We start from the raw sequence: 15,501 nt of genomic DNA, 5'->3' as shown, positions 1-15,501 counted from the left end.
ATTGCACAGCCAATAACTATTTATATATGGCACTTGCAAATAGCATTAATTTTTTAAAAATGCATACTTGACCTAAAAACATAGCATAAAGACCTTCTGGAAAAATAAAATTTCGAGGGAAGCTTAAAACATTTCATAAGTATTGGTCTTTAGGCATCAAAATAAGGCATCATTAGGAGGGTAAAATAGTGAAATCTTACCTACAATGTAAGCACAATCAAATTATAAGAGCTTATTTTCCTATCTAAGCATAGAGGAACCACTTAAAGCTATAATAATCTATATAAGGATGTATGTATGCATATATTTAATATATAGTGATATACATATATTGATTTGAATTCTAAAACTTTCCAATAGAATGGCTTCTTGGTTGTGTTCCTATCTAAAATTCTAACTCTATGTGATTCTCCTGCCTCAGTGTCCTGAGTAGTGCTCAGCATCTGCAATGACTGGCATAGAAACATTAAATGCAGAAATAACTACTGACTAACAGTTTCCAGGAGATGTCATTTGGTTTGTTCTTCCATTGGTGTTAATGGGGTCAGGGCTGATACCTCACTAGGATGTTGTGAAGTTGGAGAAAACACACTATGAACTACAAAGGAAAAAAAAAGAGGAAAGATTTACATTCCTTTAAAGGATGCAGGTATGGTATAGTGCCAAGGTTATTGAATTAAATATAAAAGAACTTGGATTCAAATTTCGCCTACAGTATATATTCACCTCTTGGTGGCTGGCAATGCTCCTTCATCATTCTATCTGAAAAATGATGATACCTTCTACTTTATAAGAGTGCTATATATGGAACACTATATCTAAGTGTTCAATAAGTTGTATAGTGTCATTAGTTATAAGTAATGTCCATCCAGATGCCTTCTTGCTAGGTACCCCTGTAAACCACACTTTATCAATATTCAAAAATCAACCCAGATTTGTTGTCGTCTCCATGTTGATTTTTGAATATTGATAAAGTGTGACCATGAAACAAAATAAGGCAAACTAATCTACATGCACGATGACTTCATTTTTACAATGACACTTTGGTTACACTGACAGAAAGTATATAATAGCAATAATTATGAATAATTATAAAATAAAAACAAACATTTTAGTGCTTACTATGTGGAAGAAACTATGCTAAACAAATTATATGAAATGTCTAAGCTATTTCAATCCTATGAGAGTAGTTGTATTATTTTCTCCATGTTTCATATGGGGAAATTAAATCTTAGAAAAGACAACTAGAATGTCCAAGTTTATACTTCTAGTAAGTGCCAGAGTTTGATTTCAAGTTAAGATAACAATGTAGAACTTGCTGCTGATATTATAAGACAGTATCTCACTACCCAAATGAGCTCATCAGTATTCCTTATTTAAGGAGAAGAGGCATGTCTTCTGTGCACCAAATGTGCTATTAAAGAACTATATATTTTATCTCATTCCTGTTTAAAATCTGACTCTACTCCTTACTAGTTAGATTACCTTGGTCCATTTGCTTAACTTCTTTTCACTTCAGTTTCTTTACCTATAAAATGAGTTTAACAGGTGTCTTATTTAATAGGCTGGTTACGAGGATTAAGTAAGTTTACAAGTAAAGTGCTCAGGGCAACATTTAGTTAACTAAAATAAAGGGTCAAGTACTATTATCGTTAAAAAAGATGATCAAATAAAGTGAATAATTCTGTAACCTTATATACATAAGTGCCACTGACAGAAGTTATAATAAAGGGAACTATAAGGACAGTCATGACTCATTTATTACTGTTTTATTGTATATTAGATATTGCATTTTTTACAAATTGAAGATTTGAGGCAACCATGTGTCTGGAAAGGTTATTAGTGCCATATTTTAAACGATGCTCACTTTACGTCTCTGTGTCACAACTTTCTAACTCTCATAATATTTCAAACTTTCTCATGATTATTATATTTGTCACGGTGATCTGTGATCAGGGATCTTTGATACTACTATTGTGATGGTTTTGGTACTCCATGGTCTCACACCTATATAAAACAGTGAATTTAACTGATAAATACTGCATGTGTTCTGCCTGCTTTGCCAATTGGACATTCTCTGTCTCTCTCTCTTCCAGCTTCCTTCTTCCCTGACACACAATTAGGTACAATGGCTTCCAAGTGTTCAACTGAAAAGAAAAGTCATATGTCTACCATTTCAAATCAAAAGCTAGAAATGATTAAGCTTAGTGAAGAAGGTATGTTGAAAGCTGACAGAGGCTAGGAGCTAATCCTCTTGTGCCAGTCAGCCAAGCTGTGAATACAAAAGTTCTTATGGGAAATCAAAAGTGCTACCCCAGTGAACACACAAATGGGTAAGAAATCAAAACAGACTTATTGCAAATATGAAGAAAAAGTTTTAGGGGTCTAGACAGAAGATCAACCACAACATTCCCTTAAGCCAAAGCCTCATCCAGAGCACGGTCCTAACTCGCTTCAATTCCATGAAGGCTGAGAGAAATAAGGAAATTGCAGAAGAAAAGTTTGAAGCTAGCAGAGGTTGGTTCATGGGGAAGAAAAGCAGCCATATCCTAACATAAACATCTCAGGTGAAGCAGCAAATGCTGATGTAGAAGCTGCAGAAAGTTATCCAGAAGATCTAGCTAAAATCATAGATGAAGGTGGCTACACCAAACAACAGATTTTCAATGTGGACAAAACAGCCTTCTCTCGGAAGAAGATGCCATCCAGGACTTCCATAGCTAGAGAAGAGAAGTCAATGTTTGGCTTCAAAGCATCAAAGGACCAGCTGACTCTCTTGTTAGGGGCTAATGAAGCTGGTGACTTTAAGTTGAAGCCAATGCTCATTTACCATTCAGAAATCTTAGGGCCCTTAAGATGCATGCTAAAGCTACCCTGCCTGAACTCTAGAAAGGTTAAACAAAGCCTGAATGATAGCACATCTTTTTACGGCATAGTTTACTTAATATTTTCTTTTCTTTTTTTTTTTTGAGACGGAGTCTTGCTCTGTCGCCCAGGCTGGAGTGCAGTGGCCAGATCTCAGGATCTCAGCTCACTGCAAGCTCCGCCTCCCGAGTTCACGCCAATCTCCTGCCTCAGCCTCCCGAGTAGCTGGGACTACAGGTGCCCGCACCCTCGCCCGGCTAGTTTTTTTTTTTTTTTAATTTTTTAGTAGAGACGGGGAGTTTACTTAATATTTTAAGTGCACTCTTGAGACCTTTTGCTAAGAAAAAAAGATTCCTTTAAATATAAAACTACTCATTGCCAATTTACCTGATCACCCTGATGGATATACAAGTAGACTAATGTTCTTTCATGACTGCTAACATAAAATCTGTTCTGCAGCCCATGGATCAAGAAGTAATTTTGACTTTCAAATCTTATGATTAAAGAAATGCATTTCATAACTGATATGGTTTGGCTCTGTGTTCCCACCCAAATCTCACATCAAACTGTAATTCCCAGTGTTGGAGGAGGGGCCTGCTGGGAGGTGACTGGATCATGGGTCAGATTTCCCCCTTGCTAGTCTCATGAGAGTGCGCTCTCATGGGATCTGGTTGCCTGAAAGTTTGTAGCACTTCCTCTTTTGTTCTCTCTCCTCCTCCTGCTCTGCAATGTGAAGAAGGTGCTAGCTTCCCCTTTGCCCTTCCCGCATGACTGTAAGTTTCCTGAGGCCTCCACAACCATGTTTTCTGTACCTGGTTGTGAGTCAATTAAACCTCTTTTCTTCATAAATTATCCAGTCTCAGGTAGTTACTCATAGCAGTGCAAGAACAGACTAATACAATAAGGCTATCATTGTCAAAGACAGTGATTTCTCTGACAGATCTAGGCAAGGTAAATTGAAAACCTTCTGGAAAGGATTCACCACTCTAGAAGCCATTGACAACATTTATGATTCACGGAAGAAGTTGATTCTAATCCTTACGGATGACTTGGAGGGGTCTGAAGACTTCAGTGGAGGAACTTCCTGCAAATGTGGTGGAAACAGCAAGAGAACTAGAATTAGAAGAGGAGCCTGCAGACAAGACTGAATTGCTGCAATCTCATGATCAAACTTAAAGGATGAGGAATTGCTTCTTACGGATGCGCAAAGAAACTAGTTCCTTGAGATGGAATCTATTCCTTGTGAATATTGTTGAAATGCCAACAAAGGATTTGGAATATTCCATGTACTTAATTGATAAGGCAGAGGCAGTGTTTGAAGGAATTGACTACAATTTTAAAAGATTTAAAATTTTACTACGGGTAAAACGCTATCAAAAAGCAATATCACACACTCCAGAAAATACTTTCATGAAAGAGTCAACCTGTGAAGCAAACTTCACTGTAGTCTTCTTTGAAGAAACTGCCAAAGCCACCCCAGCCTTCAGCAACCACCACCCTTACAGTCAGCTGCTACCAACATCCAGGCAAGACCATCCACCAGAAAAATGAACACAACTCATTAAAGGCTCAGATAATTGTTAGCATATTTTAGCAATAAAGTATTTTTTAAATAAGGTATGTATGTTGATTTTTAGACATAACACTATGATTGCACACTTAAGAGACTACTGTATAGTGTGAATATAACTTTTATATGCTGTAAGAAATAAAACATATGTGTGACTCATTGGGATATTTGTTTTAGGCCAGTGGTCTGGAACTGAACCCACAAAATCTATTTCCAAGGAACCTGCCCATATACAGATCTTTTACCTCCTTTGTTAACTTTGCACCTAATTTTATTATTGCTATTATAAAGGGGATTGTTTTCTCAATTTTCCTTTTGGATAGTTAATTAATAGTATTACATTGGAAAGCTGCTTGTTTTCATTGATTTTGTATCCTGCAACTCTGTTCGAGTTGAGTGAGGCATTTGTAATACTTCTTAGATTCTCTAAGCTATTTTTATTTTGAGACAAGTTAGACTGCAGTCACTTTTCACATGACAGAAATCTAAGACTGAAACAGGAATTGTGACAACTATGTATAGATTTTTTGGATACTACATGCTAAAATAACTGCATGTATAAGGCATGTTTAAAAATAATAAACAAATGTTCAGAGACAGAAACAAACTCTACAATGGACAGAACAAAGGGACCAGAATTATCGGTTTCCATTACAGTCTTCAACATGAAAACAATATAAAGAAATCAAGTTCTATTATAAAATGACTAGCAATATATTGTTGATTTCTATATAAAAACCATAGAAGAATGTTCATATGATTTTTATTAAAGTCTTAGTAAAAATAAAAACCAATGTCTCACAAAACATTTTTCATAGAAATAAAAATGTATCCTTTAACTTTCACGGGCAGTATTTCCCAAGTTTCTTATCTTTAATGAAACAAGTCAGCATTAATTGCCTACTGTATACTGGGGACCCTGGGCATCAAGGGGAATTTCTTTTTTTTTTTGAGACGGAGTCTCCCTCTGTCACCCAGGCTGGAGTGCAGTGGCCGGATCTCAGCTCACTGCAAGCTCCACCTCCCGGGTTCATGCCATTCTCCTGCCTCAGCCTCCCAAGTGTCTGGGACTACAGGCACCCGCCACCTCACCCAGCTAGTTTTTTGTATTTTTTAGTAGAGACGGGGTTTCACCAGGTTAGCCAGGATGGTCTCGATCTCCTGACCTCGTGATACGCCTGTCTTGGCCTCCCAAAGTGCTGGGATTACAGGCTTGAGCCACTGTGCCCGGCCAAGGGGAATTTCAAAAGTAAGGGAAATATATTAACTATGCTTGGTTAAAGGGGTAGGTTTGGGCATATTTGAAAACATTTTGATAACTAAGATATTTCACACTAAACCATTTATTTGTTAAAGGTAAAGAAAATGAAGTATTTCACAACAGAGTTGCTCTAGGGAGTAGAAGGGCTTCTGGTCTGAGGAACTGAGTTCTGATCTTCACTGGGCCACCACGTCTCTTCCCAGTTTGTTTCTGTATAATATACATCCGTATGTGGAAGGTGAGCCTTTGTCCTCCTTAGTGCAAGTTCCATCACTAAACATATGTAATACTCTGGTATGTATGTATGTTTATAAACATACATTTGTTTTTCCACAGTGTATTATCTTTGATTAGAAACTCACACAAAGGCCGGGGACAGTGGCTCACGACTATAATCCCAGCACTTTGGGAGGCCAAGGTGGGTGGATCACTTGAGATCAGGAGTTCAAGAGCAGCCTTGCCAACATGGTGAAATCTTGTCTCTACTAAAAACACAAAAATTAGCCTGGCATGGTGGTGGGCACCTGTTAGTCCCAGCTATTCAGGAGGCTGAAGCAGGAGAATCACGTGAAGCCGGGAGGCAGAGGTTGTAGTGAGCCAAGATTGCACTACTGCACTCCAGCCTGGGTGACAGAGTGAGACTCCATCTCAAAAAAATAAAAATAAAAATAAAAATAAAATAAAAATAAAAAATAAAAACAAACAAACAAAAAACCTCAGACATACAGCTCTATCTATACTTCGGAGTCAGCTGGTCTACGTAGCAACAGGCATATAAAGTGCAGAGAGGACCTTACAATCAATTAACTCTGAGAACAGCGAAGTTTCCAATACAGTCATGGAAATGGAAATAGAATTGTCAATTTATTCAAAAAGCATCCAAAACCAGTTATGATTCATCTTACTCTATACTATTTGGTTGATGCAAAAGTAATTGTTGTTTTTGCCATTACTTTTGCATCAACCTAATATGACTACTATGGATATATTCCTATGGTGGAAATTCATAGAGTTGACATCAAGTGTTCTGAATACCTACTTTCCACTAGTATTCTAGAACTTAAAGCAGCAGTGTGTCAGGAGAAACTAAACATTCAATCTAAGCCTCTGACACATGTAATATGTCTGGCCTGTAACACAATTTCATTCTGAATATACCAACTTACTAAGAAACTTTAAATAAATACATCCTTGACAACTGTTTATAGATAATTCTCCTAATCTCCAAGTATCTGAAACAGCAGAACCCATTTCCTTCTGTCCTTCAGTTCAACAACCCCATTACTAATCTTTTCTAATGCCTCTCACGGATGCACGATGCTTCTTTCCCACAACTGTGACTTACCAAGAGCCTTACTTTCACAGTGAAGTATCAGGTGTCTCAAAGTGCCATAGAACACACTACAAAGGAAATGTTTGTGGTCCATGGATCTTATCCACTGCAGTTAAACAGTATCATCTGGTTGCAAGGCAAGGGCCACTTTGACTCAGCATTTTCCACTCTGTTTTGCCTGTGTGGACCAAGCTGAAGAGGTCGCTGACTGCAGTGGAAGATTCTACGCTTAATCAACGGCCCTGCCTTCCAGCTGGCTAATCAGCCCAAACATGCTTGTGGGAAATCTTCAAGGCAAAGGCTGAAAAGCTGCAGAGTGTCACTTTTAGAATTAACTTTATGCACCAAATAAGAAAATACCTAAGGAAACAGGGACTGAAGTAATAGAAAAAAATAAGTACTTTCATGTATGTTTATTCCACAATGCCAAAAGAAAATTGATCTATACATATATTTTGGAAGAACATGCCTGGTTTTTTTTGTTGCTGTTTTATTTTTTTGTTTTTTTGTTTGTTTGTTTTTTGTTTTGTTTTTTGAGATAGAGTTTTGCTCTTGTTGCCCAGGCTGTAGTGAAATGGCATGATCTCTGCTCACCACAACCTCCACCTCCTGGGTTCAAGCAATTCTCCTGCCTCAGCCTCCCAAGTAGCTGTTGGTCAGGAGGCTGGTCTCAAACTCCCGAACTCAGATGATCCACCCGCCTCAGCCTCCCAAAGTGTTAGGATTACAGGTATGAGCAACCATACCCGGCCAAACATGCCTGTTTTTAATTCACTATTCACTTTACTAAGCAAGAACTACTTGGCAGCTTAGAAATAATTTAGTACTAAATGCATCAGGCAGATAAAATACACAGAATCACCACCACCAAAACACTAAATGAATAATGTTAATGCTCAAGCCCGGCTTCATTTAATCACAAATTTAACCTTCCAGTGAATAGGTAAAGGCATAATATATACTGATGGGTGTTTTCAGTTGATCTGTCCTGCAGTTAAGATGTTTACAAAACAAAATAAAATGTTATTAAGACTCCTGCCACTGCAACTGTAAGATAACTTAAACCTCCACGTAAGAAAAAGATAATTCCCAAACAGATGAAACTTACTCTTTTTGGGGCTAGAAAACTTGGAATATGTGTACTAGGGAAAAAATTTTTCACAAAGCTCTAATTCAATTTTATAAAAACAACATTGATGAAGTAAAATATTGTAAGTCAAGGCTCTGAAATAAAATGGCTTCATTTGGGGACCACACTGACTGTTTCAGATCAGCTCTGTGATTTAGATCAGCTCTGTGATTTGGTGCAGGTCACCTCATCATTTTCCTCATTTGTAAGCAGGTATAACACCAGTACCCACCTCACAGTTTGCTTGTGACTATTTAATTAGGTCACAGATTTTCACTGAAAGTCCCTGCCAATAAAAATTAGCTACTACTAATTTTGAAAAGCCTCTCCTTGTGCTAGGACACCATATTCTTGTCATTTCCTCTTTCTTTTGTTCCTTCCTTCTCAGCCCCCTTTCCTGTCTTTCTTTTCCCAAACATCAAGTGTTGAGACAGTTCTTAGGTTATAAGCGTCCTGGGTCCTCTTCACTTGTCGCTCTATTCTTTCTCAACGGGATCTAACCTACTCCCATGACTTTAATAAACACCTAGAAGACAGAATTCCCAAGTGTTTGTTTCTAGTTCAGATCTGAACACACACCTGCTAATTCAACATCACATGGATGTCTCAGAGGAGCCTAAATTTCACTCATCATGACTAAAAACTCAACTTACCAGGCCGGGCGCGGTGGCTCAAGCCTGTAATCCCAGTACTTTGGGAGGCCGAGGCGGGTGGATCACGAAGTCAGGAGATCGAGACCATCCTGGCTAACATGGTGAAACCCCGTCTCTACTAAAAATACAAAAAAAAAAAAAAAAAAAAAAAACTAGCCGGGCGTGGTGGCGGGCGCCTGTAGTCCCAGCTACTCGGAGGCTGAGGCAGGAGAATGGCGTAAACCCGGGAGGCGGAGCTTGCAGTGAACCGAGATCGGGCCACTGCACTCCAGCCTGGGTGACACAGCGAGACTCCGTCTCAAAAAAAAAAAAGAAAAAAAAAAAAAACTCAACTTACCATCATTGCCATCCAACATAAATGTTGCCTATATCAGTAAGTGGTTCAACAACCACCCAATTATGCAACCTGAAATCCAGAGAGACATTTTCCTGAAACGTTCTCCTCCTAAATTTCCAGTGGGTAACCCACTTCCTACTATTGTCATTTCACCTCTAATATAGCTTTCTTACATCTCCTTGTCCCCACAGTTACTTTCACCCTCCTTATCTAGAGCCACTAACCACCAGCGCCAAAACTGGTTTGCCCCGGTAGTCTGTCCTACTCCTATCCATGCATGATATGCAGCTAGAATGACATTTAAAATACAAATATGGTATCACTCTCCCGCTAACATTTCTATTGCTTATCACTGCCCTTATGCTATGGAGTAAAATACTGTGAGTCATTTATAAAGCTGCACACGTGGCCTCTGCCTCCAGGGTCCACTGTGCTCCAAACACACTGGACTTTCTTCTACTAAAATGCGAGGCTCTTCCCTCCTCCACCAAGAAAACCTTTCTTCATTCCCATATTCCATTCCTTTTTTTGGAATATTTGTAAGTTTTTTTTCCCTCCCCACCATTGTGTCCCCTTTTTCTTCCTCATGACTTAGGTCTCTACCTAATACTTCTTGCAGAAGACATTTCTTGATTTCCTGGACAAGTTCAGATCCATTAATTATGCCCTTGTAAAGCACTCTGTACTTTTGCATCACAATCCCCAATACATTTGTAATTACTGCTACGTCTGTTTTCCATGAAAGATAATAGGGACATACGTGCAGGAATCATCTCTGACTTGTTTACAGCTACATCCGTTCATCTTATCAAACACCACGCATGCCACGTGTGAGCCAATTATGAGACTGATAAATATTTGCTGAATTAATTAACATAAAAATGGTTCTGATTTTAGTCCTTCCCTTGAAAATTGCTCACAATTGGTGGAGAAATGCACATAAAATTCTTATCAAGGCAAACTGTGTTACCTTCTTAAGAGAAATATGTGTAAAGGCTATTCAATCCTACGAAAAGGAAACCAAATAGGTTCTGGAAGGGGAACATCTGCATGAGAAAGGCCTATATAAGGAAGGCTTGTTTCTGGTGCTGGGATATGAAACCTGGCAAGACTTCAAAAAGTGAAGTGTAAGAAGTATTCCAGAGAGAGGGAAAAGTTTGGGCAAAGACATGATTAGTGTCAGGTATATACAGAGACCGGTGAACAGAAAATTATGCCTGCTGGTGGGGTATACTGAAAGGTAGCAAAGTTCAAAATTCCAAGTTGTGCAAAGCTTTCATAATCAAAATTAAACTGTCAAGCAGAACCACAGAAGGTTTCATCATTGGAAGAATGACATAATTGAAGATGGTGAAAATTTGTTAATATATTAGAAGGAGGGTGTGGAGATCAATGAGTAGGCTATTTCAAATATTTCAGACAGAGGTAAGGAGGAAAGGAGTAGAAATAATTCTGCATTAGAATGGACAGCACTGCCTGAATGGGGAAGGTATATGACATTGACTAAAAGGAAAACTCAAACAGGGTAAGAATGAGGGAAGGATGGGAGAGGAGATGATTAGTTCTATTTTAGAAACCTAAAGTTTTATATGCTCCCATGATGTTGCACAAGTGGTTAAAATATGGCTCTAAGAATGAGGATGCAGGCAAATTTCAGATTATTAGAATCAGAAAAAATTTAATTGGTCCATAGTCAATTAAACATTAACAAAAAGGCTTTGTGACAAACATTTCTAAATTTTTCACAAACACATATTTTTATTAATAAGAAATACAAAGAATATTAAAAGTTCTCATATAATCATTGCTTGAATTGTCAATGTGCCCAGTCCCTAATTTTTAATTTATTTAGGAAGAGAGTTCCTCATAATTTCACCCTGTCTTCAAAATAGTTAATTCCTACAATTGTTGGGATAGGAAGAACTCATTTATAACATGCTTTTTATCTACTCAGTAGAATAATATATTTTATGTCTAAAAGAAGTCCAGTCTTTTGTAATAGGCTCTATGCAAAAAGTTTAAAATGATGTGCAATTAAAAGGTCATTCTAATTTCAAAAATGTTAACATCTGAAATTATGTCATCTTTAATTATCAGGAGAATATCTAAAGAATAATAAAATGTAACACTTACTTTTGCTGCACCTATCTGTTCTTTTCGAAATTTCTCAAGTGGTGCAATTAATACATCATTAGCATTTTGGATCTGAAATAAAAAATGCACATATATTAAATCTTTCAGAATTTCATGCCAACAACATTGAAAAAATGGCTGCTTTATCCAACGTATCAAATAGACTGTTTTTGTTTTTGTTTGCATCTATAAAAACAACTTACATGTTATATACAGTTTTTCTACTTTATAATTAAGCTGTTTTCACATATTATTTCCCTTGATCCTAATAACAATGTGAAAAATATGAAAATAAGTACTTGTGGTGAAATCTTGGTTTGAATACTTAAATTTCTTCTTCTAAAACTTAACTAAGAAACAGCACATTGGGTATTAAATTTACAAATACCTATAATTACACTGGTTTAATGTAGCCAGTTCAAGCATCATTTTAAAATTAAACCATATAAAAGCTCTTCCATTTTGCCCTTAGAATGGTAGAATTCTACAGCTGCAAAAAAAGGCTTATTTTTTTTCCCCTATTTAATTAGATTCCTCATAATGAGGAATTGAGGTTTGCCTGAACAGTCTCATAATGTTTCCAACCTGACTAAAATAGTATTTGATTCCATTTCAATGAAAACATATTTTAGCCCCAAATTCCACATTGAGATTTACTTAAACTTTAAAACAAATAAAGCTTTTCATATTGATCTGTAAGACTACTGCAATGGGAGTGCAAGATATGAAGACCAGCAACTGAATGCAAGCAGACAGAAATTCCTAAGGATACCATTATTCTGGAAGGGGATGTTCTTTTAAAAAACAGCCTTTAGAAAGCATTAAAATAAAGAGGAGGCCCAGTTACAAAATTTATAATTTGTTCTACGATTATGACAACTGAACAAAATCCATTACATAATTAGCAAATACCAGGATAAAGAGAGAAAATTTCTTATTTTTAAAATATATTATTCTACTTTAAAAGAGGTTAAAGGGTATACAGGTGCTCCATGTACTATTTTTCTAACTGTTTTGTAAGTTTGAAATTATATCAAAATATATGCATTTCAATGAAAGTGTCACTTTCCTTATTTTCATTAAACTGGTTTATCTCTAGTCAAGTTTAATTTCTTAAAGTCCATCATCTAAAAATGCACACAGATAATATACAAAAATAAAAAAATAAAAACTAGCATGTTAACACCACTATCCATGATCCTGTTAATCTTTGATTTGCAGAAAAATGAGAATGACAGATCTTGAAAAGAAGACCAAAATCCTATGCTGTGAAAGCATACAAATTAGATTAATAGGCAAAAAATCTTGTCCCAGACAATGAGGGCCAACTGGAGATACCACTGACATCCATCACCTAATCCCCATTTCTGAGCTCAGACAGACATACCTCCAGATAGACTGTGCAGGCGTCCTACTGGGAAGAGATTATTAGAAATAGCAGTAAAATAGCTCACTTTTAATTATCTCTCTAAAACCTCTTTGCCCTCATTAAAACCCCCAATTACATACATACACACACACAAACACACACACAGACACACACACACACACACACGTATCCAGATTGTACAGATGCAATACATAGCTGACTCCACCTTTAAAGATAAGTTTGCATAAGGGGAAAGACAGTATCATCAGTACTTTTGTGTAATTTGGAATAATAGCAATAATAAAGGCTACTATTCATTGAATGTTTACTTTATGCTGAAAATTGCAATCAGTCCTTTACAAGCATGAGCTTATGTATTTAAAGTCAGCTAAATGGCTGGGAGAGAAATTCAAATCTGGAAGTGATAAGGAACGAGGCTGGGTTCCTGTAGTATTGACAGATGCATAGCAGGAATTCCAGAGACAGTTCTATGGAAGACACAAAAGGACTCAATGACAAATTGCATAGAGGGAGAAAGAGAGAGGAATCAATGGAGAAACTAAGGTTTTGGCCTCAGCCACTGGAACTTTGGTAACACATCAGAATTTGGGGCAAATGAGGTAGGGAGTATGCTTGATAGAGAAAGAATAAAGACAACGATTAATTTCACTTTGTTCCAATTACATCTGATGTCATGGAAAGATTCAAAGAAATATTATGTCAGAAAATTCCATCTCACATTGGCAGAACTAATAAAAATGAATGGATGTTTTTTATTGGGAAGGAAAGGATTGTGAAAGGGAGTAGATGGGCTGATGTCATATACTAAGACCTTGGCACTCACATTCACATCCAATGGTTAACATCTCTGCTAAACCCCTTCTCTTGTTGTTACATACATAGGACCTCAAAATAAAGCAAAAGCCAGATGATATAACAAAACAGAATAATTAACAGCACCCTGTGGGCTAAGTATAATTTCCTATCTCTATTTCTTTCACATTTCTTGGGTTATTTGGATTTGCTTTTTTTTCCCTTCTTTTCCCATTCTCTTACCATGAAACTAAAGGAAGAAATAAATAAGTGGCAAAGGTATTAAACAGAAAAAAAAAAAAAAAAAATGAAGGGGGTGAAAACGTCCAACAGGGTGATAAAGAACAACAGAAATGATTTCTTGAGTGTTTCTAATGTGTCAAATACTACACTAAGTTCTTCACAATATAGAGATTAAAGTCAATATTTTATGGGTAATGAAATCAAACATCTAAAAAATGATCTGGAACATATTAAAAACATGAATGTTAAAGTTCGACTCAGCTTCATTTGAATCTCAGTGCCAAAACTGATAACACACAGTGTTTCATCCCTGTACTTCTTAAAAGTTTTTATAAAAATTAAAAGCAAAATAAATTATTTTGAAAAAAATCACTAGCATAGATTTGCACATGGAAGGCTCTCAATAAATGTTAACTTCTTCAAATAATTGAATGTCTACTCTGTATTCATAACTGTCCTAAGCAGTCTTTACAGTTTCCCCTAAATGATTTAAAATGTAGTTACTCAAAGCTAGAAATTGAAATCCAGATTAATAACAGAACTTATCCAGAGGCCTAGCAGTAGTAGATAACCCCATGTTTTTCCATAAACCATTATAACAAATGCCTGGCTCTACCTCTGAAATATGATGCCACTTTTGTATGCAGTCAGTGGCTGCTGTTCACAATATGTAAATTTAAATTCAAGAGATCAAAATGGAAAATGCCAGCACTCAAAGGGCACTAAGTGGATTTACAAACCAATTTGGCTCCTTGTGAGCCTCATCTTTATACATTCCCCCTGGGAATACATGACTTTTATCCCTACACAGTGGTCACTCATATGGATTAAACCCTCCAATTCTGAAGTAATCCTGAAGTCAAGAAGGTGTTAAAATTTTGGTAGGATTAAAAGAGTTACTGTTGCTACTGCATAAGAAAGGAAAATGTCATATAGAGGGTACAAAACCCTTATTTAAAATGTGAATTAGAGTACAACTATGGTGACAACCCTTGCAAAGTTAAAAAATAAATCTAGAGAAATGCAATTTTCACTCACATGGAACTCTTTCATCCGGATTCACAAAACAAGCTTGATGAAATTCCTTCCAGAAGGGTAATACTTGGGGGAAAAATCAAGTCAAAGTTCAGGAGATTCAGGATCCCATAATATCTGTGGAATGTGCAACTTTGCATGACCTTACTAAGATGCTTTAGAAAAAATACAAAATAAATTTTAATACTCTCCCTAGATATTGATAAGATAAATTATTGAAGATGCCTTATTATGGTAATTAAGAAACAATTAACTTACAATTACTAGCCATTACCTAAACCTTGGCCTTAAGCAACTTATTTTTATAGATATTGGTTCACATTTAAAGTAAAAAACAATTACTGGTAATTTCACTTATTTTCAGTAGAAGAAAAGCAAATCTGACATTGGGTAATACTTCGCAATATAGCATCTACCATGCATTTTAACTGTGGGTAGGTTATTTAAGCCAGGCAATTAAGTTTCCTGTCACTTTCTTTTGCTATTTCAAGTGGTTCTAATAAACAGCCACAAGGGGGTGCACACAAATCATTCAAAAGTAATGGCTAGAAACGTTTTCATGTGGTTTGAAGAATGATTCTCCAAATATGTTTGGATTTCCTTTTTTACCCCCCACATAATCACAAATTATAATTTTCTATGGATCATGCATTTTCAAATGCTATCTTATAGGAATTTCCAGGGCGTGCTTTTCATTGCTGATAATCTTGCCACACTTATTCACTAAAAAAAAGTAGCAATGGAATAAAATAAATCTGAA

The 15,501-nt window shown here is 36.5% G+C and overlaps 1 protein-coding gene across 1 annotated transcript in view; it reads right to left on the bottom strand.

Annotated features, from left to right (window-relative positions):
- The window catches only part of ARHGAP42 (Rho GTPase activating protein 42), a 307,373-nt gene that overhangs the window by 122,272 nt on the left and 169,600 nt on the right, over positions 1 to 15,501 (bottom strand). The window contains exon 4 of the mRNA XM_002799784.4: positions 11,282 to 11,353. Coding sequence (XP_002799830.1) covers positions 11,282 to 11,353 — 72 coding nt within the window. The remainder of the gene's footprint in view (positions 1 to 11,281; positions 11,354 to 15,501) is intronic.

Source organism: Macaca mulatta, chromosome 14 (assembly GCF_049350105.2).
Source record: "Macaca mulatta isolate MMU2019108-1 chromosome 14, T2T-MMU8v2.0, whole genome shotgun sequence".
NCBI lineage: Eukaryota > Metazoa > Chordata > Mammalia > Primates > Cercopithecidae > Macaca > Macaca mulatta.
The sequence above is the reverse complement of the archived record's forward strand: the minus strand, read 5'-3'. Positions and strand labels throughout refer to the sequence as shown.